General features: G+C 33.0%; 1 protein-coding gene across 1 annotated transcript in view; it reads right to left on the reverse strand.

The window, feature by feature from the left end:
• Positions 1-22,966, reverse strand: part of LOC145294048 (uncharacterized) — a 732,984-nt gene that overhangs the window by 44,284 nt on the left and 665,734 nt on the right. The window contains exon 3 of the mRNA XM_080141036.1: positions 13,458-13,556. Coding sequence (XP_079997162.1) covers positions 13,458-13,556 — 99 coding nt within the window. The remainder of the gene's footprint in view (positions 1-13,457; positions 13,557-22,966) is intronic.

The raw sequence follows: 22,966 nt of genomic DNA on the forward strand, positions 1-22,966 counted from the left end.
AGTACAAAATAGACTTCGTGGCTTAATGGGGGATGCCCTTTTCTCTACCCTGCAACCTCTCTCCCACAGAAGAGACGTTGCGAGCCTATCCTTGTTTTATCGTTATTTCCATGGCAGGTGCTCGTCTGAACTCCAATCTCTGATCCCCCCTCGCCAATCTTTCACGAAAAACACCCGTCTAGCTGAATCCACTGTGAAAAATTTCCCCCACTCTATATCTGTGCCTAAATCAAAACGCGGATTCCATGAACAAAGCTTCTTTCTTAGAAGTGCACGCCCGTGGAACTCTGTTCCGTCTGCCTGCTTCCCTCCGGACTACAACTTGGATGTCTTCAAGTCCAATGTTAACAAATTCCTAATGAACCGCCTCCTTAATTAAACACTTCCACACTAACGTAATGTACTTGCAATAACCCTTATCCCTGAGTGGCTTCCGGGCCTTGATAAGTGGTGATCACTGTGTAAAATATATATATATATATATATATATAGCGCGACAGATAGACAGACAGACATATAGCCGTTTATATATTAGATTACTAACAAGGGAATGTACCCGGCTTTGTCCGGGCGCAAAATATGGCTTAATATATTTTAATTTGTCCAGATTTAGTATATACTATGAAAGAGTGATGATTTCAAAAGTAAGAAAAAAAGTATTTGAATGCTATCAGTAAGAATCGAAACCGAAACTGTAGCATTTAAAGCTGGGGAAGTTACCACCGTATGAACGTGACACGCACATGTACGGCATAACCACGTCGACAATCGGTTCACGTCAGATCGCTGAAGTTAAGCAACGTTGAGCCTGCCTAGTACCAGATGGGTGACTATTTCGGAATTCTAGGCAATGTATGTGCTTCCGCTTATCTTGGAATGGTTTCCAGTCGTCCTGAACCTCAACTTGCCACTGGTATTCAACAATGTCGACTCAGTAGAGGTGTGGTTGAGGATTGTGCAACTCTTGCCACAAAAACTTCACGCGCAGGCACCTTTACAGTGGGTATCCATAGTCTGTCAAGACTGAAGGAAGCCACTATACATATATATATAGTGGCTTCCTTCAGTCTTGACAGACTATGGGTACCCACGGTAAAAGGTGCCTGCGCGTGAAATTTTTGTGGCAAGAGTTGCACAATCCTCAACCACACCTCTACCTTATATTTATGTCTCGGAAGTAGAGTGAAAAGCATATCTTATTTTTCTTTTATTAATATTATTGGAATCTTTTCTTTATTCCTTGTACACATTTTTGTGAATTATTCCATGGATTTCTGCCTTTGGATTATTATGGACCATCTTCTTCTAAATATGGGATTTCCTTGGATTTTACTTGTACAAATGGAAATTCTTTTAACTTTCTTGATGATTTACATTTGGATTTTACCGTCACTGGATGTTTTATTTTCTACCAGACTATCCATTCATGTGTAATCACCTTTTTCTTCACTATATTCCCTCTGCTTAACTTTTTTGTTTTCAAGTAAGATCTTTGACTTACTTGTTGTTTCATTAAATACTTCTGCATGCAAAATCCTATCCTGCATTTTGCTAATTCCTACCCTCTGATGAGAAGGAAAGTATTTCTTCGAAACTCCGCGGATTCAGGACTATCCATTTATCTAGTGTTTCTTTTCCAGATTAAATATGTTTTTAACTCATTTCAAAGTGTTTTTTAACATATATTATTAACTTTTTGCTCATATATATATATATATATATATATATATATATATATATATATATATATATATATATATATATGTGCGTGTGTGTGTGTATGTGCGTGTGTGTGTGTGTTTGTTTGTATGTGAGTATTGAATAATATAAACAAGATTATTTTTTATATAGGATCAAAACTAAAATCTATAAACTAAAGACAAGATCAGTAACATGTATTCGCATTATTTGATCCGTTACAAAGACGCAATGCGTGTTGAACGGTTGTTGGCGTCCAGCAATGTTCCAGCACAATGAACGACTATTAGTTGGCAAACACAGCGCGGCGCCACTAGCGGCTCAAAATAGCGGGGTTGAGCTGTGAAGCCGACCGGATATGTTGCAGCTGTTAGAAACCAGAGTCATGGGGATGTCTGTATTCTTTTTGATGCTATGCTGTGACTACCAGGCACTGTTCAACGAACTAGAACATCACTTTCAAAGTTATCCGAGCGGAATATATACATTGTCATATATATATATATACATATATATATATATATATATATATATATATATATATATATATATATATATATGCGTGTGTGCATGTGTGTGAACGTAAGTATTGGTAACCTTTCCATGCATCAATTTATATATATATATATATATATATATATATATATATATATATATACTAGCAGGGAGACCGGTGTTGTTCGGTTGTAAAATACGCTTAATAGTTATTATTATAGAGTCAATTCTCAATTAATTATTATATTGTACCCAATATATATATATATATATATATATATATATATTAGTGAGTTAAAAAACATATAAATTACTTAGGTTCCACCAGTAAGAATCGAAATCGTAACATTTAACCGTTCAGCCCTAGTCGTTACCGTTTAATCTATCGCTAATAAGCTATGAAATAGTTAAAAAAATAAACCAATTTTCATGTATACAAATATATTTGCAAATACAGACGAGAGCACTGTAAGATACCATACACCTCCCAAGTTCCAATTTACTAAAATGTTGACCACTTAGCAGCTATTTTATATACAAAACAACGGTCCATAAAAAACTGCAATTATTTGTTGACCCGCCACACGCCACTTTGCGACCTTGCGTCTCGGAGGAGATGCAATTTGAAAAATGAGACAGGCGGACAGACGCACAGACATAGTGAGTCGTATACACGCACGCACACACACACACAGACATATATATATATATATATATATATATATATATATATACATTTGAAATATCCTTATCCTACAGGATTTCGATGTCTACCATCTCTTCAGAGGAGAAAATATTAGCAAATAATAATAATGGTTTAGACCTTATTTGCTAAAGTCAGTGAGACATGGAGAATCACAATTAAAAGTTGTTTAAGTATTTAAATGTCATAGAGTAAGAGAAGTTAATGAAAAGGATGTTGTTTACTCAAAATAAAGTTTGGATCATTTTACCACACTGCTATCAAAGACATTCACTTCGGATTTTATGACGCAATTTGGATGTGAATTTTTATATCCTTTTCATTAACTTCCGTTACTCTATGACATTTAAATACTTAAACAACTTTTAATTGTTATATATATATATATATATATATATATATATATATATATATATATATATATATACTAGCATAAGTACCCGTCGTTGACTGGGTTCAAAAACAGCCTACAGAAAATGGACTGTGATTGATGAAAGTATGATAGGTTATGAAAAGGAGGGGGTTGTAAAGAGATAGGTTTTGATACTAAAAAATCTTACCCTAAGCAAAATATGATGAAAGTAAAGATAATTTTCGGGAAAATATATTTTTTATATCAACTTTGTTTCCATTCGTAGCCAAAAGTGACCAACAAAATGATGTTTCCTTACAAATAGAAAACGGTATATATATATATATATATATATATATATATATATATATATATATATATATATATATGAATATACAAGAAATAAATGTTACCATATTCAATAAAAGCTACTTTCATGGTAGAAGAGTTCATTGGTTTGCATTTTTAAGTAGTTTGTAAAAAAAAACAAAATTATTTTTTTAATTCACGAACCGGCTTGAAAAAATAAAAATGCAGCGACTTTGAAATGGAGAGCCCCGTTTTCAATTTGAAGGAGGGGAACCCTGAGCATTCTGTGTTAACAATTTAAGAGAGTTCCGTCAACGTAAGGGATATTTATAAACATATTTTAATGTTTTCCGTTATTTTATGCTTGAGGAATATTCGATTATGGCATGTGTAGTTTATATAAAAATTCATTTAAGTAGTTATCGCCTCAAATTTCGTTTTATTTTCAGTTCGCTGAAATTATCTCAAGTAAAGAGCATTAAAAACTATTTAAAAAAAAACATGAACTTAACTTTTATTGGCTATGGTAACATTTCTTTCTTGTATCGGGTAGTCGTTTGTTGGCTTTTCTGCTAAACACTCTTACTAAAAAATATCGACGAAATATCGAAAAACAAAGAAACAAAAACAGTTTTGCAAAAAAAATGAAGTTTTACTTACTTTAGTAAAATAATCCGAAACAGCAAAATGGGATATTAAAAAAGTAAACACTTTAGTTTTTTAAAGCAAGGAATCGATATAAATATGAGCAAGAAGAAAATGGCGCCCCTTTTCAAGCAGAACATCTTCGTTTCAGTTTTACAATATTGAACGGTGTAGTATTGCGCCGTCGGATTCAGGGTTGTACTATTGTAATGTAAAGAACACACAGAAAGGGTTGTAATCAACTGAATTCCTTCTAGTACAATGACAAAGAAACTTAAACAGATATATAATAAAAATAAAAATGGTAATGTAAATGATTTAACAAGACACGTAATCACGTGAGCAGGATTTTTTCCTTCCATTGACACGATAACAAGTAACGTTCTTATTTTTTATTATTTATCTATTTATCTATTTTTGAGAGAGTGCCACGTGCAAGTGGAGAAGGAAAAAACAGTTATGCAAAATTTGTGTCGAGAATTTTCTAAAGTTCCGACTTTTTTTTGGCTTTCACTTTAACAAGAACGTGAATTTATGAGGTGAATTTATTCGGCACAATATGATTCAACTCAAAAAATAAATAAAAGCTAACGTTAATTAAGATTAAAGTTAAGGTGTTATTGTGGACCCTCACCCCTTTTAAAAAACCTTGTTAAACTTTATGACATATTCACATTCTATTGAGGTCAGGCGCGAACGAACACCCAATAATTTTCTTATACCATATTTCTTCAAACTGAAAAATAATTATCAAAGCATACTTACGCAAATAGATATGAAAAGTCTTTTTTGAAGTTTGTGCCATATTTCCATGGAGTACAGGCCGAACGCAGACCCCACAATTTTATTATACCATCCTTATTTAAGTTGAAACATACTTATCAAAGTATTCTTCTGTACATCTATATCAAAAACCCCTGTAAACGTTTTTCTTTCATTTTTTTTTATTTCCATACTTTGGGGGCCAGGTGCGAACGAGGACCCCACAATTTTTATGAACCACCGTTCTGTCAGATCAAACATACCCATTCCTGATCCTCAATACATCTTCTATCATTATATGTAATCAGTTTTTTTTTTAATAGTCAACCATATAGGAGCCTATTCGTGACCAAACACACACACACACACACACACACACACACACACACACACACACACACACACACACACACACACAAACAAACACACACGCACACGCAGACAGACGTTCAGCTTTATATTATATATATATATATATATGCCCGTTTTGTAATTCTTATTTTAATTTGTTTGTTACTAAATGCCATCTTAATCAAAATTATTCTATATTCCTTTATCTTATAATTCTATTTTATCATTATTTATTAACTTCATCTTCCAATCCTATGGTTTCTTATTTTATCCTTTATTTAATTGTATATCTCATCATATTTCACACTCATAGACCCTAATTATATCTCATAGCATATCATGACAAACTCATTAATCCTATCCCATATCTCTAATCTCTAATGTATAATAAGCCCTGTCCCACTTAAATACAATCCCACCATTACCCTTGTAACTCCCTGGATTTCACTCATAACCTCTCTGTTGTATACACTTTATGCGTCCCTTATGCGCTTATTGCTAGGTTCTACATTTTGTTTGTTTCCCTAGAAGCCTATCACCTTTTCTGATGAGAAGCAGTGGGCTTGGAAGTGTCCTGGCATACAGAGATTTAATGACCTCTTGATATATCTTCTTTATTGAATTATATATTAAATCTATATGAACCTGTATACATTTTGTATTGCCGATATTTTTTCCTCTCATACGAATTCATATTTACGTTTGTAAGTGTTAATATATCTATTTTTATAACCGCATGTGTGTGCGTAGGTATCTTTGACTTATATATATTAATGGATACATCAATATTTTTATTTTCGTCATCATTTTCCACCTCCTTGTTCCGTATGTAATTATCTTTTAATAAAACTATATTTTATGTTCACGTAAGAGATGCCTTCAATAAGGTTCCAAACTTTTTTGTAAAAGAATTACAAACTATCGTAAACTCTTGAAAATTGAGTGTCTAATCGTATGAGATGACTGACCAATTTTTATGATTTTAAGTTCAAATAAACATTTATAGCTAGCATTTGAAGACACCATACTTAAATCTGAGACCACAACTGGTGAATTTAAAAATTGCAATGTGAGGACACTTTAGAAGAATTATATGCAAACAATTCTGTTTTAAACTGGGGAAAGGTCCACAGAAACGTATGGAATACTCCAGACTACTTTTGGACCATCTTGCATGAAACGAGCATCAGTTTGTGAGTGGAATGAGAAATTCAAGGAAGGTAGGGAGTCTGTGAGGTATGATAATAGGTGTAGCAGGAGTAAGAAAGTCAGAACACCAGAGCTGATTGGCCAAATAAAGAATTTCATGGATAAGGACCGTCATGTGTCTATATAGACAATAAGTGTATTGTATGTCAGTGTGGGAACTGTACACGCAAATATTCGCAAGGAAATGAAGATGCAGATGATTTGCGCGAAGTTTGTCCCAGAGATGCTCAGAAAAGATCAGACGATTTGACCAAGATAGGCATCAAGACATTTCCTTACCCTACCTTAGTGGTTGTCGTTATGAGACAATTGAGGAGATAGAAAGAGGCTGTGACGAGCGTCATTGACACGCTCACACAAGAGGACATCCATTAGGCCTTACAGACGTTATTCGAGCGGTACATTGCAGCTGGAGGAGTTTACTTCGAAGGGAAATAGTTTCATGTGTGTGCTACAGATAACAATGCATATACGAAACTTATTGAAGGTACCTCGTACATTTTACGTTTTATTTTGATTAACAATCATATGTCGGTGTTTAATGTTTTTCGAATAGATACACTTTACGAATTTAATATTGGACTACTTTTTCGACTTTAACTACCGCCACCACCGAAAATGTAAAAATAAATTTATAAATAAATATATAAATAAAGCAGAAAATAGAGAATATTTGAATTCTATTTCAATAGATTGAAATTCCGGTCATCTGTTAAAGAAAAACTTTATTTTTTTTTTCTAATTCTCTTAAGATATTCGGGAACATGACCTTAACTTGATTAATGAGTACTTCAAAATTCTAAACTCTTTAAAAAATGTCAGTTTTTATAAAAAAATCAATAAGTTATGTTATTTAAAATCATTTTTTTCTGCATTTATCTTTTTTTTTTTAGTTTTGGCATTATTTTAGATATCATCAAAGTTTAAAAGTTTTTTTTTATTTATTATTTTTAGAAACAAAAAATAACATCTTTTAGATCTTGGATAAAATGCTAAATTCAGTATCACCAATTTTAATTCTTCATTTTTTAATCCCTCTAATTGCGCTCTCTTTAAGACGGCCTAAGCATTTTGAAGTATTTAGACATGGCTTTTTATACAAAAAAATACATTCTGGTATTTTTTCATATTTTTATTTTTGGATCAATCATTTTCCTATAGTTATTTTGGATCAGGATAGAGTTGCTTTTTTATTTGCAATTAACTCACAGGAAACGATATCAAAATTATTTTAAAAAAAACTTTGATTTGTATTCATGTATTTTTGCAAGGGAGTCACCTGTTATCAAGGCCTGATGGCCACTCAAGTAAAGGGTAAATGAATGTCAAAAGGTCAATGAGACAACGCCATAATGATGGGATGTGCGTAAAATTCGATAATTTAAGGGGACGGATGAATAACAACCTGTTTGACGGGGCGGATGAATAACAACCTGTTTGCATTGGAGCTCAAAAAGACCATGTTATAGTCAGCTGGAAGGCAGCACCGCAGTCTAGAATGCCGCTAGGTTTGTTGTTTAGGAAATATACTTTATTCATGGAATTTGCGCTTAGTTTTATGCACGGATACATAATAAACGAAATTGTTGACACTGTTTGTAGTTAGACGAGTTTTTGTTGTAAATCTTTTGCAGGAGGGCATGAACTGGAAACTGGAGCTCAGTCGAGTATTATGCATAAAAATAATAACAGAGAATATAAAGACATATAAAACAACATCTCTTCTGTGAGGAAGACTTTGTAAGAAAGAACAAAACGATATCGGCGTTTATGACAAATATCTCCGCCTTATACCTCATGCGGCATTTATGCTGGGTTGGTTGAGATGCCTTCCTTCAAAGGGGGAGGTTTCTAGGAGATATTAAAATCACAAACAGTCCTAGTTATATGGATGTCTTATTCAGGGAAGATGATTTTTTTTTCAATTTAGCAGGTTTACTTTTGTGCAAAGAGGTTTTGCCCTCCCTCCACATAAAGCGTCTGGCATTTGTGTTGTTCTTTCTTACAAAGTCTTCCTCACTGGCATTTCTAAAATTTCACCAATCTTGTTCTGAACAGATTAACGTTACTTAACTTCGCAGATAAAACAAGAGTTTGTGTAGTACGAGATAATGCTGGAAATAATTTATATAACTATAATAAGCCCTAGGGAAATTTGCAACAATACACGCATGTACATATATACCTGCTGGTAAGGTCAATTGATGAGTGACTTTAAGATGTAAAATCGTGCTGTGAAAAGTAATGTTTCTTCTCGGCTCATGATTTGATGACAGTAAGGCATTAACAGTGAAATTTGATTGACTGAGAATCGAGTTAGGTGGGCAATTGAACTGTACGCGTATCAATTGAATACTTAATACTCGAGTCTCTTCGGCTTCTCTATACAGTAGTTGTCCAGAATAAGCTAACAAGAGGATCTTTTACCCTATAAGTGCCCCCTGACCAAATATTCAAAATAGCATAGTATTCACAGACCAAGGCCCCATCGTAATGACCATACACACATGCAAGTACACATTCTTCTAGTGATGTCATATTATGTAACAGTACGAAGTCAGAAACTACACTAAACCAGATGAAGTTTTATCCTGTAATCCAGAAGGACCAAGAAAATACCACAAGAAAGATAATCTATAGTATAGTGAAGAGCTCAATTAGGGGAGAGAATTAGTGTTCGTCACGGTTTTAGTAACAACATTTAAGTGGTAGAGTGGATTCTTGATTAAACACTTGGATATCTATATATACCATAAAGAATTCAAGTGTCTCTCCCAGAAAGCTGTCTCTAGATTTATGGGAAATTAAACTGAAGTAGAAAAAATATATACATAAAAATAATTGTATGTATATACTTACGCATTGTAAATGCATGTCTTTCACATAAAAGAATTAAAATTCAAAATTATGAAATAATGAAATTATGAAATAATGAAATTATGAAATTATGAAATAAGGAAATTCTGAAAAAATAAAATTATAAAATAATGAAATAATAAAATGAAATAATGATATAATAAATTATGAAATAATAAAATTTTGAAATAATCAAGTTATGAAATAATAAAATAATAAATCATGCAATAATGAAATAATAAAATTATGAAATTTCAAAATTATGAAATTTCAAAATTATGAAATAATATAATAATAAAATGATAAAATAATGAAATTATATAATTATGAAATTATGAAATGATAAAATCATGAAATAATGAAATTATAAAATAATGTAATAATGAAATTATGAAATTATAGAGTAATGAAATAATAAAATTATGAAATAATGAAATTATGCAATTCTGACATTATGGATTAATGAAATAATGAAATTATAAAATTATGAAATTATGAAATAATAAAATTATTAAATTTCGAATTAATAAATAATAAAATTATGAAATAATAAAATTATGAATAATAAATTATGCAATTATGAAATAATGAAATTATGAAATAATAAATTATGAAATTATAAAATTTGAAATGATGAAATAATGATATAATGAAATAATGAGATCATGAAATACTGCAATAATGAAATTATGAAATAATGCAATTATGGAATTATGAAATAATTAAATTATGAAATAATGAAATTATGAAATTATGAAGTTATTAAATTATGAAATTTACAATTATGAAATTATGAAATAAAAAATATAATAGTGACATCAGCGGTTACTGAAAAAAAACGGAAGTCGACAAACTTCGTGACTTCCAGGTAGAGTTTGCTGTTTATTTATTGCCACTATCATAACCAGGAAAGACGATTCCGATATGTCATTCTGAACCATAACCAGACATGCGCGATATAACTAGATGTAGTTGGATAAGCTAACCGTCTATCTGTCTCCCTGTTTCTCTCTTACACGTACAAAAATAACCTGCCTCTCTGAGATTTACCGAGGCTGCTTTCCTCGTTGTAATGAACGTGTTTTATTGTAACCATTATAACTGGTTGAGTTTATTAGTCGACGAATGGGAGCAGGGTTCTTGACAACGACACGAATGTATACTTGTTTATATACGCATTTTGAAAAGAAAACTTCGCACTAATTTCCTTCGAAATCTCAAAACCAACTTATAATATGCAGCAAAAAACACACAGTGCTGAACTGTTCATTGTGATCTGTGCAGACTAGAAACTGCAGGTGATGACGAATCGATTTTCGATTCAGAAAAAAAAAATTATATATTCCGGATATTGATCTTCACTTTCGTTCATGAAAGCAGTCTTAATTTAGAATAATTTATTTATCATACTTTTTAAGTCACGGGAAGCCATTCTCTATAATAGTTCACATTTTATAACTCTCATAATACTCATATACTGATACTCCACGAATGCATTAACAATTAGTGTATGTTGTCTATTTTAATTTTATCAGTCGATCGTTTTATCTGTCTCCTGGACACCGAAGCTAACAATTGGCCAGAAGAATAGCATCCGACTGACTGACGCAGACACCCATCACCTTGCAGGAAAGATTTATATCCGACAGATTGACGCAGAGATACATGTAAAAACACCGATACACGCACGCAACGAAATACACTCGTTTGCAAAATGAATAACACACGTAAAGGTAGCAGGTGAAATAGCTTAATAGACATCACAGTTAAAGATGTTTGTATGCACCAAAATGTTATAAAACCAACTCGATTTTAAATCGACAAGCGAATTTTAGGGGACATTTTTAGCCAATTCCTGTACACTCTTCACAACTTTCTGACTCGACCTGTTTTCCTGCAACCAAATAAAGCTATGCTATTATAGTTATTATAGACACAAGTGCTCACTTTCATTTAAAGCAGAGCAACAAACTTATATCAACATCAGTAACTTGGTTTACACGTTTGTGTAAATATTTTGTCCATATCTTCTTGATGTCTTCTGGAGGGGGAATTAATTTTTTAATGGATTTTGATGAGAGACTCTGTCCATATACATTAAATAGCTTATGTATTCCTCTCCTCGACATATCTTTTATTTATGCTTTTTTGTATAAATAACACATGTACACACGTCAATACCGTCGTTGTCATTGTATTTTTACTTTTAGAGCAGATTAGAATTTCAAAAATGATAAATGTCAATTATTTGTGCCATGCACAACTTAAAAAAATAATTTCATAAAAAATTGTATAAGAAACTAGTGATAGAAAGGTTGATTTACATGTTAATTGGATCGAGAGTACCCAGGAAACAGAAATTGTTTTGTAAAACTTAGAGTACACGTGCAACGTTTTGCCATAAAAGCTCCTTTAAAATAATAGATGAAGTTGTTTAGAACAATCAACTGGTGGCAAATCAGGATTCCTTTTGTCTTCTGACGACATTCGTCCGAGTATGTTTGAGCTGGCTCAATGTCAAATTGCAGCGCCACTACTTATCTCTTACATCTATCGCAACTGATGGCTCCATCACCTTGAATCTCACAAGTCAAGTCTTCAGATGGCCTCCTCTTTTGCAATATCGCGCTAATAGGACCGGTTGTAAGGGTCTGTGAACCATGTCTATCGTGTAACATGGTCGTCGTTATGTTAACAAATGGGACCCACAGGCTCACACGTTGTATGCAGACAATCGCAAAGGAACAAAGACAAGGAAAGAAATCGACTCACTTTCTGTTTTAAGAAAAGCCTTTTATTTATGCTCGATATGCGAAGGTGATTTGAGGCATGTTTCGAACATGTGCTTTTCGGCTTTCTCGGGTCTCGAATACCTTTTCGAAACTCCTTCCTATAAAATGTATTTCCCTGTCGCTCTATCGTGCCTCCCTCTCTCGAATCTCTTTCGAATACTGCTGCTGCTCCTCTCCCCCCTCTCTCTCTGAACATGTGTCCTTTTTATCTCCGCTACCCGTTGCGCAGTCAGCCCGGTTATTTGAATACGGCTGCTGTTACTGCTAACATACGTGCATACGCTCTCTGTTATACTTGTGGAAAAATAAAAGGTATGGACAAATCTTTGGATCCTCGTTATTATTAACTCATTGCAAGCGCCGTTTGTTTAACAAGAGGTGATGCCAAGTGGAGTCGCAAAACCAAGTGGACTTCGAGCGAAGCTTTTTGTTCCTTTTGACATAAAAAATACGTGTCTAGCTGTTGACATGAATTGCTAGGGGGCAGCGTGCACAGTGTGGCAGGTTGTATTTATTTACATCATTTCCAGGATGTTAGGCACAAATGTTTGATGAAATTGTTTCTGTGGAACGAACTGGATTCGAACTTAGGATACACAGATTTCCAGCCTATGCCGTTATCTACTTAGCCACCGTGTAGCAAAACGAATTATTACTATATCTGCTGGTTTTACTGTCTCTCTCTCTTACTGTCTCTCTTTCTTTCTCTATCTCTCTCATGATCTCGCGTATATAAATTGTGTCTGATTTTTTTCTGTGTCTTCTTAAATAAAATTCTTATGTAAACATCTGCATTTAATTTAGTTTATCACAAAACAAAACCAAATTGGATTCACAACGACGACAACAACACGGGTGTATAACAGTTTATACATCCATCTGTAAGTGAAAGTTTAACAATATAATCAGACTCACCCGAATAAAACTGAACTATTTCGAAAATGATGACGGATTCAAGAGAAAACGAGTGTTGAGTAGAAAAATGAAACCCGAGTGCCAAAAAATAAAAATAAAATAAATAAATAAGATAAAAAATATAATAAAAATAAAGTCAAAATAAAAATAAAATACAATAAAGTAAAAAAATAAAAATAAAAATAAAGTACAAATAAAGTAAAAAAATAAAAATAAAAATAAAATAAAATAAAGTAAAAATAAAAATAAAAATAAAAATAAAAATGAAGTCCAAATAAAATAAAAATAAAAATAAAATAAAAATAAAGTCCAAATAAAATGAAGTAAAAATAAAAATAAAATAAAAATAAATTTGAAAATAAAGTCCAACCTGTATCTTGCATGTCTTTCTCTATATTTCCCATGAGATGAGCAGCCGGGGAGTTTTCTCTGTCACTTGAAACATCTTCATTTGATAATTTGATATTTCCTACAAAGACACAAAACGAAAATGTTATTAAATCATTATTTGTCAAACGCATATTAGTAAAACACAAATCTCTTTATTAGAGAAATCTTGCTGAAAAGCAAAAAAACAAAAAAAAACAAAAACAAAAAAAACAAACATTTGCCTGTTATTTTTATGATTCGTCATTCTAAGCCTTTCTCTATGAAGTTGAGTATGTGTATATCTATCTTTATATCTATAAAAGTAAGAATGTGGGTGTCAGGACAGTTCTCAACCTATATACTCAGCGAATGTTTTATCTATAGACTTGAAATTTTCTATATAGTTTATTTAGACATGTGGAAAATTTTTTAATCGGTTTTCATCCGACCAAAAGATTTGCATCAAACTTGATCGAAAATCATGAGACACAGATAAACTAAGATTCCATGAATTCCAATTTCTTCTTAAGAGCACTTCAGCTTAAATCTTTACTTTTCCAGAATCATAATCATCTAACAGATTTTGATCAAAAATTTAATAGGGAGGCTGGACAAGCTATCTTGTTTTCAATCTTAGCAACGGGGGCAGAAAAGTGGTGCAAACTAATTTTGTTTCGGGAAATTAATTTTAGCCTTTCTGGGAACGAGTGTATTTTTAGTTATTTCCAAGTTTTGAAAATTTACAAATTATATTATATTCCTGAAAATTAGAAATGATATCGCTATAAATGATTAGGTTAGAATTTGCATGAGAGTTTTCATGTGGAAATAGCTCGAGTGAATTTCTGTGAATTACTTGTAAAACATCGAGAGAAAGAATTTGCTCCACTATAACCATTGGGAGAAAAAATAACTTTCTTCCCGTCTGCCTTGCATGAAACTAGATTTCTATTTACATAGTTTTTTTTTTTCAAAACTAACCTGCATGTGTAACAATTTGCCACAAAGTTTCTTCCCTGAATGCTACAACAGTTCAGTGGCAAAGAGGGGTCCAGAACGACGGGAAACAATGCCGAGATAAGTAGAGACACATGCTCCACATGGAATTCCCAAATGAGCACCTAGTTTAGTATTGACTAGACTCATCGTGGCTTAACTTCAGTGATCTAACAGGGACCGGTGCATCAACGTGATTATGCTGTGCATACTCGAAGAGGAAGCTTGTTTAAATGCACTATAGATCAAAGAGACGAATATGTCCGGTGTTACTCAGTCCCAACGATAGTCGTTTTCAAAATCCCAGTTCTCTTTGGACCATCCCTAGGGAGTGTCTGGTTCGAGTCTCGTCCTCGATCTTTTCATCTTTATTTACTGTATAACCGTTTTGTATTGACTGCTCCCACAACATGCATTAATGTATGCAATATTATCATCATCATCATCATCATCATCCTTATCATCATCATCCTTTCCATCATCATCCTCATAATCATTATCAACATCCTCATCATTATTACCATTATCTTCCTTTTCATCATCATCATCATCATCATCATCATTCTTTTCATCCTCATCCTCATCATCATTATCATCATCATTCTTTTCATCATCATCTTCATCATCATCATTATCATCATACTTTTCATCATCATCATCATCATCATCATCATCATCATCATCCTCCTCATCATCATTATCCCAATCATCATCATAATTATAACAATTATTATTATTATTATTATTATTATTATTATTATTATTATTATTATTATTATTATTCCTGGGTCAAGTGGCAGTTCCCATAGGAATTATATTCTGACTGGAATGGAAACAGAGCTGAATGCTAATTCTGGCGGCACTTTAAGAGTCTGCTGTGTTGTTGGAGTCTTTCCATTAATCTGTCAGCTTAAATACTTGTCCAATATGCCCCAGATGAAAACTGCTTATCGAAAAACAACATTAATTTTTACTTTAGTAAATTAGAATTTGGCTACGATACAAGGCCTCAACTTCTCATCTTTCATTCTTATTCCCGTTGTCCAATCCCAACCCGCTAAGAAAAATAATATAATAAAATAAAAGCCACAATAAAGAAAAAAAAAAAAAAACGAAAACAGTTGTGATACGCAAAACTCATGGTTTCTTTCTTTTCGCTGTGTGTGCAAATCGAAACATGCAACCATTTATTCGATCCAATTTGATTGGCTCTATTGATTTATTTCGCAAGAAAACAAAAGAGGGCAGTGGCTCGCAGGAGACAGACTGGCAAACATCTCCGTGATCCCCACGATCAATGTCGAGGGTGCTTAGTCCGTTTTCAAGCGTTAGATTCAAAGGTAACAACCGGAATCAACCGTGGTTAATAGGATTTTAATTATTTTCCCGCAGAGAAATTCTTTAATTAATATCAACAGTTTATCAGCCATTGCAGCCGCTTACGTCTAATCAATTACGAATCTATCTAGATACTGCCTATCATTTGAGAATAATTACACTTCTAGATCTATTAATTTAATTTCAGAAAAGTCAATGAATTCACTCTGCTGCTATCAGATCAGACTGTCTGAAGATACCGGCCCCTCTAATAAAACTGCATCAAACATTGATGTTTTTATTTGGAGCAGTGAGATGCTTTTTTGTACATTACCTTTAGATTTCTACATGTTGGCATAATGAACGAAATATAGAACAGGGGGTGAACTTTTAAGGTTAGCAGTGCGACGAAAGAAGCTATTAGAGTAACAAAAACACGGCATACGAAAACCTTTACGGTGAAGGGGGGGATTTTGCTGATTATGAAAAAATAAAAATATCTTCATTCTAAAAAGGAAATCTCATTCACTAAATGAGGGCAAGAAAGATTCAGTGAAGTATCAGAATTATATACTGAGAGATGACGGTGGCTAAATGATTATGGACCCGGACTGACAACCTTGGTGTTCTAAGTTCGAATCCTGTTCGTTCCACAGGAACATTTTCACTTACGATGTTAGAAACCTTGACGTAGTTCGTTCTCACAAGTATACGACGTCTTTCTAAAAAAATGTTCTAACGATAAAGATATCGGGGAAACAAATGCCAACGACAGAATCATCTGATTCCTACGAAATGAATGAGAGCGATACTACACTTACTTCTTGACTAAAAGGCAAACTAAGCTCAAAGTTAATAAAAACGGTGCTGAAAACCGGACTACATTTAAAACACGTTTCAGCCCAGTTCATATTATATAAAGTTGGGGTAGTACAACAGTGCCCAACTCTTCTGTAATATATTTTTTCTCATAAAAGTGAACAATTCTACTTAAAAAAAAGTAACGTTCGGTTTTCCGATTTATCATAACCCATGTTTATTTTATAATGTCCAAGTTCCTACGCACGATTGTAGAATTAACCATTTTCTTTTAACGAGTAATTATTTTATACAATCCACCCAAACGACGATAATAGCGGAAATAAATTTATAGCAAATTCACAAACGGTGTCCAGTCGTATGTATATACCGGCTAAAGGAAATGGCGATGTTAGGCCTTTGCAGTTCTTCAAAGAAGTATTGACGTTTTCCTGCATATAGGTATTCCGAAATTCTCCCCCATCTGGTACTGACATCTGGTACTTAACCTTGCTTATTCGATGATTATGCTGTATTCGTTCATTTATGCATTTGCATTCACAAGAAATACCTCTCAATTGAGACTAGATGTTGTAACAATTTAATCAGCCCCTGTGTATCGCAGTGGTTCCCAACTACTGGTTTGCCATGAAGAGATAATAGCTAGAATCCATTTAATTTCATTTTATTTAATAAACCATTTAATTTCGTTATGATGATGACACATCTCAATTACAACTCGAAGAAAAAGAAGCCATTAAAATCTTACTGCAGTTCTCAACTTCGTACCTGTGTGAACTGTGAATGTCTTAAAGAACGTGAAAGATTTAGCATTTTAAATTGAAAAAGATTTAAGAGTGTGTCTCTCAGATTCGTCCACATATTGCAACAATAGTAAAAAAAAAACAAAAACAAAACAAAGACACCAGGTAGAACTGCCCCACTGAGATTCACATTATTATTCTATACCAGATATTAAATACAAGATCTGATTTATGTGGATAACAATTTCTATTATATAAGCTTCGTTTTTTTTTACATTTTATTTCAAAAGGCGTTATGAGTAGAAAATACTAATTTTTTATGGCAAATGTGCTGTGAAAATGTAATTATTTATTTAAAAATTTATTTATCTATTTATTGATACGAATTTAAATTAATAGCAATTTATTTATTGCGGACTATTATCCTTATCTTTCATAGATGTTGTTTCATGACGTTTCGGCCAATTATTCCTCTGGCCTTCGTCAGGTGGTAACCGCGACGGGATACGAATTCCGAATCTCCTAACTTCATTCTCAGCGGTTACTGCCATCCGTAGTTGTGTTCGTCTAATAAAGATGAGGATAATAGTCCGCAATAAATAAATTAATAATATTCATCTCAAAAATGAATTCCAGATAATATATATATATATATATATATATATATATATATATATATATATATATATATATATATATATATATATATATAAACTCGATAGTGTGCTGCCGTGTAGAAAAGGTTGGTAACACTGGAGTATCGTTTCCGTTTTAAAGTCTGAAACGCTCAAATGAACGCGAGTTAAAATATAAAGTATAATAAAAGCAACTTTTAACATTTGTAATTTTATTTGTTTTTAACGCCATAAGCCTTTTATTTCTATTGTTTCCGACTGAGGAGAGCTGGATACTAGCGTGAACTGATATTAAATCGCAGAATAATAAAATCAGTTTTTATATATTTTCGTTTTATTATCCACTAAAGTCTGGATGCGGAGTTTGTTATAATTCTTGATTCAGGAAGCGAAACACTTGCGTTAAATACAATTAAATCTGAGAAAATACGGAAATAAAGTTTACAACTTTAGCTTTAATTGTCTACTTAAAATTAAACGTAATACTTGTTATTGTTTTCGGTTCAATAGTTAAGCTGAAAGTAAATCAAAAACAAAATGTCTACTTTTTTTCTATCAACATTGAACTTGTTTTACATCAACATCAACATATGATACGAATGTTATATTCCTGCTTCATTTCTCATCTAAGTAGTGCGAATAATTCAAATAATATTTTTCTGGAAATTGCTCCAAACAAAACATGAAGCCAATTGATGTAAGAGGCTAATAAGCATTAAAGATGATTATTTCGAATAAACGAGATACTTATCGCTCGAAGTATTGAAAAGAGGAAAACAGTAATAAGAAAAAAGACTTCCACAAATCTAGTTCTTCGGAAAAAAAGCTACTGAATTGAAGAAGCTGTAATACAATGTGATATCAAAACAGCAAATTGATGATATCCATTTGACGAACAAGTCAAACGATCTGGAGCAAAGGAAGCAGAGTGTTCTAAGAAAAAGTATAAAGCCTTTATGGCATTCATAAAGAAGCGTAGCAACATCAAATTTGTGAAAAAGTGGGTGAAAAGACGAGGAAAGTTTGGAACCAATACAAATTGTAGGTACGTTTCTGCAATTAATCAAGACCACTTAAAAAAAAGATATTCATCAGCCAAATGTGACTACACGATCTGATATTAAATATTTAGAGATAGATAAGTGTTTGGAACGATAGAGAAACGCGACTACACGAAAAGTAGTAAGTTATGAAACTATATTTACGTCAATTAAACTACAGATACGTTTCTGCGCAAATGGACAGAATTTGTGTATTGCCCTAAATATACTTTCATAATATACTACCTAGCTCTATTCATATATTGGGCACTGTTGAAGTAGATACTAAAATAGATAAACTGTTATATCTCCGTATAACAGTTTATCGTAATCCATGAAATTACATATATAAATTTTATTTCATGTATCCACATTAAATATTATGAGAAAATATGAAATATTATATATTGATTTCTAGTATATATATATATATATATATATATATATATATATATATATATATATATATATATATGAATGTGTGTAGCACTTACATTAAAGCAGAGTCACACTCGAATTACCTACCTAACACTTTTCCCTGGCTTTCGTCTTCTTATTGACAGCTATAGAAAGCATCAAGTACACCAAAGCGCATGGGCGCATATGTTATGTCGATAATCACACGAGATTTGAAGACGGCTAACATCGCTAGAATAAACTTCAGATCGAGTAAAACTGTCAGTTTATACGTTTTCAAGATATTTGTTTTTCCTGATGCCAGAAGATAGAAAGCTGTTTATAAACAACGTAGAAAGGAATTTGACACTCTCTATTTTGGGCCACGTGTCTCAATCTCTGGGGCTTTCATTGAAATTGGAAACACCATCTCTGTGGCATTCAGTATTCGTTTGTAAACACCTTTTGAAATGTGAAGATATTTTTCATAAAGTATATTTTAGTATTTGATATTGATTAAGCATAGGGTAAGGAATATATATATATATATATATATATATATATATATATATATATATATATAGATGCATAGATCATCGTATAGCGATGTGATCACTCTCTGACGGAAGTAAATGAACATTTAAAAATTAAAAATGTTTACATTCGACGTCATTTCATGCGGTTAATGGTAGCCGAATGGATTAGGTCTTCGCTAATCGAGCCAGCGATGTCTCGTGATGCGGGGTTCGAATCGTTCGACGTATTAATCGTGACACCCTGCACTGAAGATTCCCGGAAGGATGAAACACTAGTGTCTGTAGGTATTTAATTATAATAGTAAAAACATAATTATATATATATATATATATATATATATATATATATATTCTATAATTCTATGTTAAAATATTATATAAAAAATATATTTCTACACACACAAATCTATATTAAACAACAATTATTCTTTATACCTGCAGACACTAATGTTTCATGCTTGCGCAATCATCACGTAAGGGCGATAATTTGAACCCAACCGTGAAGCCACTTTTTGCTCTATAAGCAAAACCTTTAGTTCAAGGCGACAAACAAATTCCACACTGAAGGGAATTAAGAACTATTAAACGCTGAATTCAAGCGAACAAATTTGACAATCTACAGTCTTAAAACGAGGGAAATCGTGAACATAGTATAAACGTTAGTTGACTGCCTTTTAATTATATATATATATATATATATATATATACAGTTGTAAAATTTTCTTCATTTATACATATATTATTGCCTACATATATACATACGTGTATGTTTCCTTTGTGATATCTTTCAAAATCTAACGTCATCAGGCCATTAGTCGCAACTTATTGTCATTTATGGAAAACCCCACACATATGCACACATGTAAAAATAATAATGACATAATAAAGAACAATTTACAGTCATAACAAGGGCAGGGCTGTCCTGTTTATCATGCGCTGCTCCTTTGATAATCTAACTACCTTCATCTTACTTCCCCCTATACCTCCTTGGTGTGCCCTATTCTCGAATAACTTATTCAGGCCACATCCACCTATTACGTGAAGGACGTCAAGCGCCTCGAACGAGTAAAGCGCCTGGCGACGAGAATGGAGGCTGGTCTCAGAGGTCTATCCTATGAGTAAGGTTTAAGGGTTCTACATCTTTTCATCTTGAGCACAGGAGGTCTTGAGCCGAACTTATCCTCGCCTACAATATCTTCCATGGACGGTGCGGCCCGGACCGGACCGGAACCTTTTCTTTACTCCTGCCCCAGATCGCGGGCTCCGTGGCCACGCGAAAAAGGTCTACGTTCGATGATTATGGAGGAATGGACGTCAAGACTCGTTCTCGGTTTGAATAGCATCTCCGTGGAACCAGCTGCCCAATGAGGTCGTAAACCAGTTCACACTACAGGACTTCAACAGACGTGATTCGGACCTCCACAGTTTTTCCTGTACAGTTTCTCTTTGTACATAGACCCCTAAATTCTCACAGACATTTTCCCCTTGTAAATGGGAATCGCTTGTGCGTTTATTATTGCCAGTTAATGAATAAATGATTGAATGAATAAATAAAACTTTACTTGTTATTGAATACCATCTTATAAACTTGTGTAATAGATATCTATCTATAACATCTAAGGATCCACAGCTATAAATATATATATATATATATATATATATATATATATATATATATATATATATATATATATATATATATAAGTGAACATGTTTGTGTGTATCTGTGTACATTTCCCTACGCAATAACTCTGTCAATTTTTAGTCTACAGACTAGAAATTTGATATACAGGGTACTGAGATTCGGGAAAATCGATGTGATCGGTTTTTGGCCAGAAATTTGGCGATTAAGGGATCAAAGTTCAACGATTTGACCTTTAAAAACTCTACCAAACTCCTCCGACAATTTTGGGTCTACGCACTTGAAATTTTAGATATAGGTTCCTTGGACATGGATCTAACTTAATAACTTGATTTGAGCTCCAAACAATAAATTTTAAGGGTTATATTAGGGGTCAAAGTAAAAAAAAAAATGACCTCTGCGGTCCCTTCCAAATTACTCAGACAATTTCTGGTCTAAATATTTGAAATTTTACATCAGGGTATTTAGAGATAGGGCAAGTTTTTTCATCAGTTTGTGTCGAAAATTTTTAGTTACCGATATATAAATGTATTTATATATGTCTGTTTGCATGTCTGCCTTCAGTATCGTTTTAAAGTTCGACCGTTCACAGACAAATATCGAAGAATTGGCTAAAAACATTAATATCTTCCCCTTCAACTAGGCATTTTTCTACAGGATGGGGGTCACTTTTTTCGCCGATGTTTTTTAAAGTTATCCTCTCCTTTAGATTGTCTAGCCTTAATTTTAAAAGATGTCGTTTCCGGTTTGGCGGTGGTCATAACAGTATAAACGTTAGGTTTTACACCGTTCTTTTCCTCCTTTGCGGTACGGGTTTGAGCCTGTCTTCCTACTACCACTTTTTTCCCTCAACATACACATCTAAACACCCGGGCAACGCCGGGATGAAATGCTAGTATATATATATATATATAATATACATATATATATATATCTATATATACATGCATCTACATATACATACATATATATATACATATATATATATATACAATTACACATAAATATACATATAGACATATATATACATATATATACACATCCATTATATACACACATATGATTGTGTGTTTTGGGTCATGGTCATGCTAAAACACTACTCTGCGACCCAGTTTTTGGAGGGAGTGGATCATGCTCGGCTTGCAGTATTTGACAGTACATGCTGGAGATCATGTTTCCCTTAATAAAATGTAACTCTTCAATACCTGCAGCACTCATGCAGCCCAGACCATGACATATCCACCATCATGCCTGACTGTAGGCATGACTCACTTATCTTTGTACTCCTTACGCCGCCACACATGCTTAACGTCATCAGAACTAAACGAATTCAATTTCATCTCATCAGATCATAGGACATGGTTCCAGTAATTTAGGGTCTTTGTT

The sequence above is a fragment of the Euprymna scolopes genome, chromosome 15, assembly GCF_053919585.1.
Source record: "Euprymna scolopes isolate OS-2025 chromosome 15, ASM5391958v1, whole genome shotgun sequence".
In the NCBI taxonomy this organism is placed as follows: Eukaryota; Metazoa; Mollusca; class Cephalopoda; order Sepiida; family Sepiolidae; genus Euprymna; species Euprymna scolopes.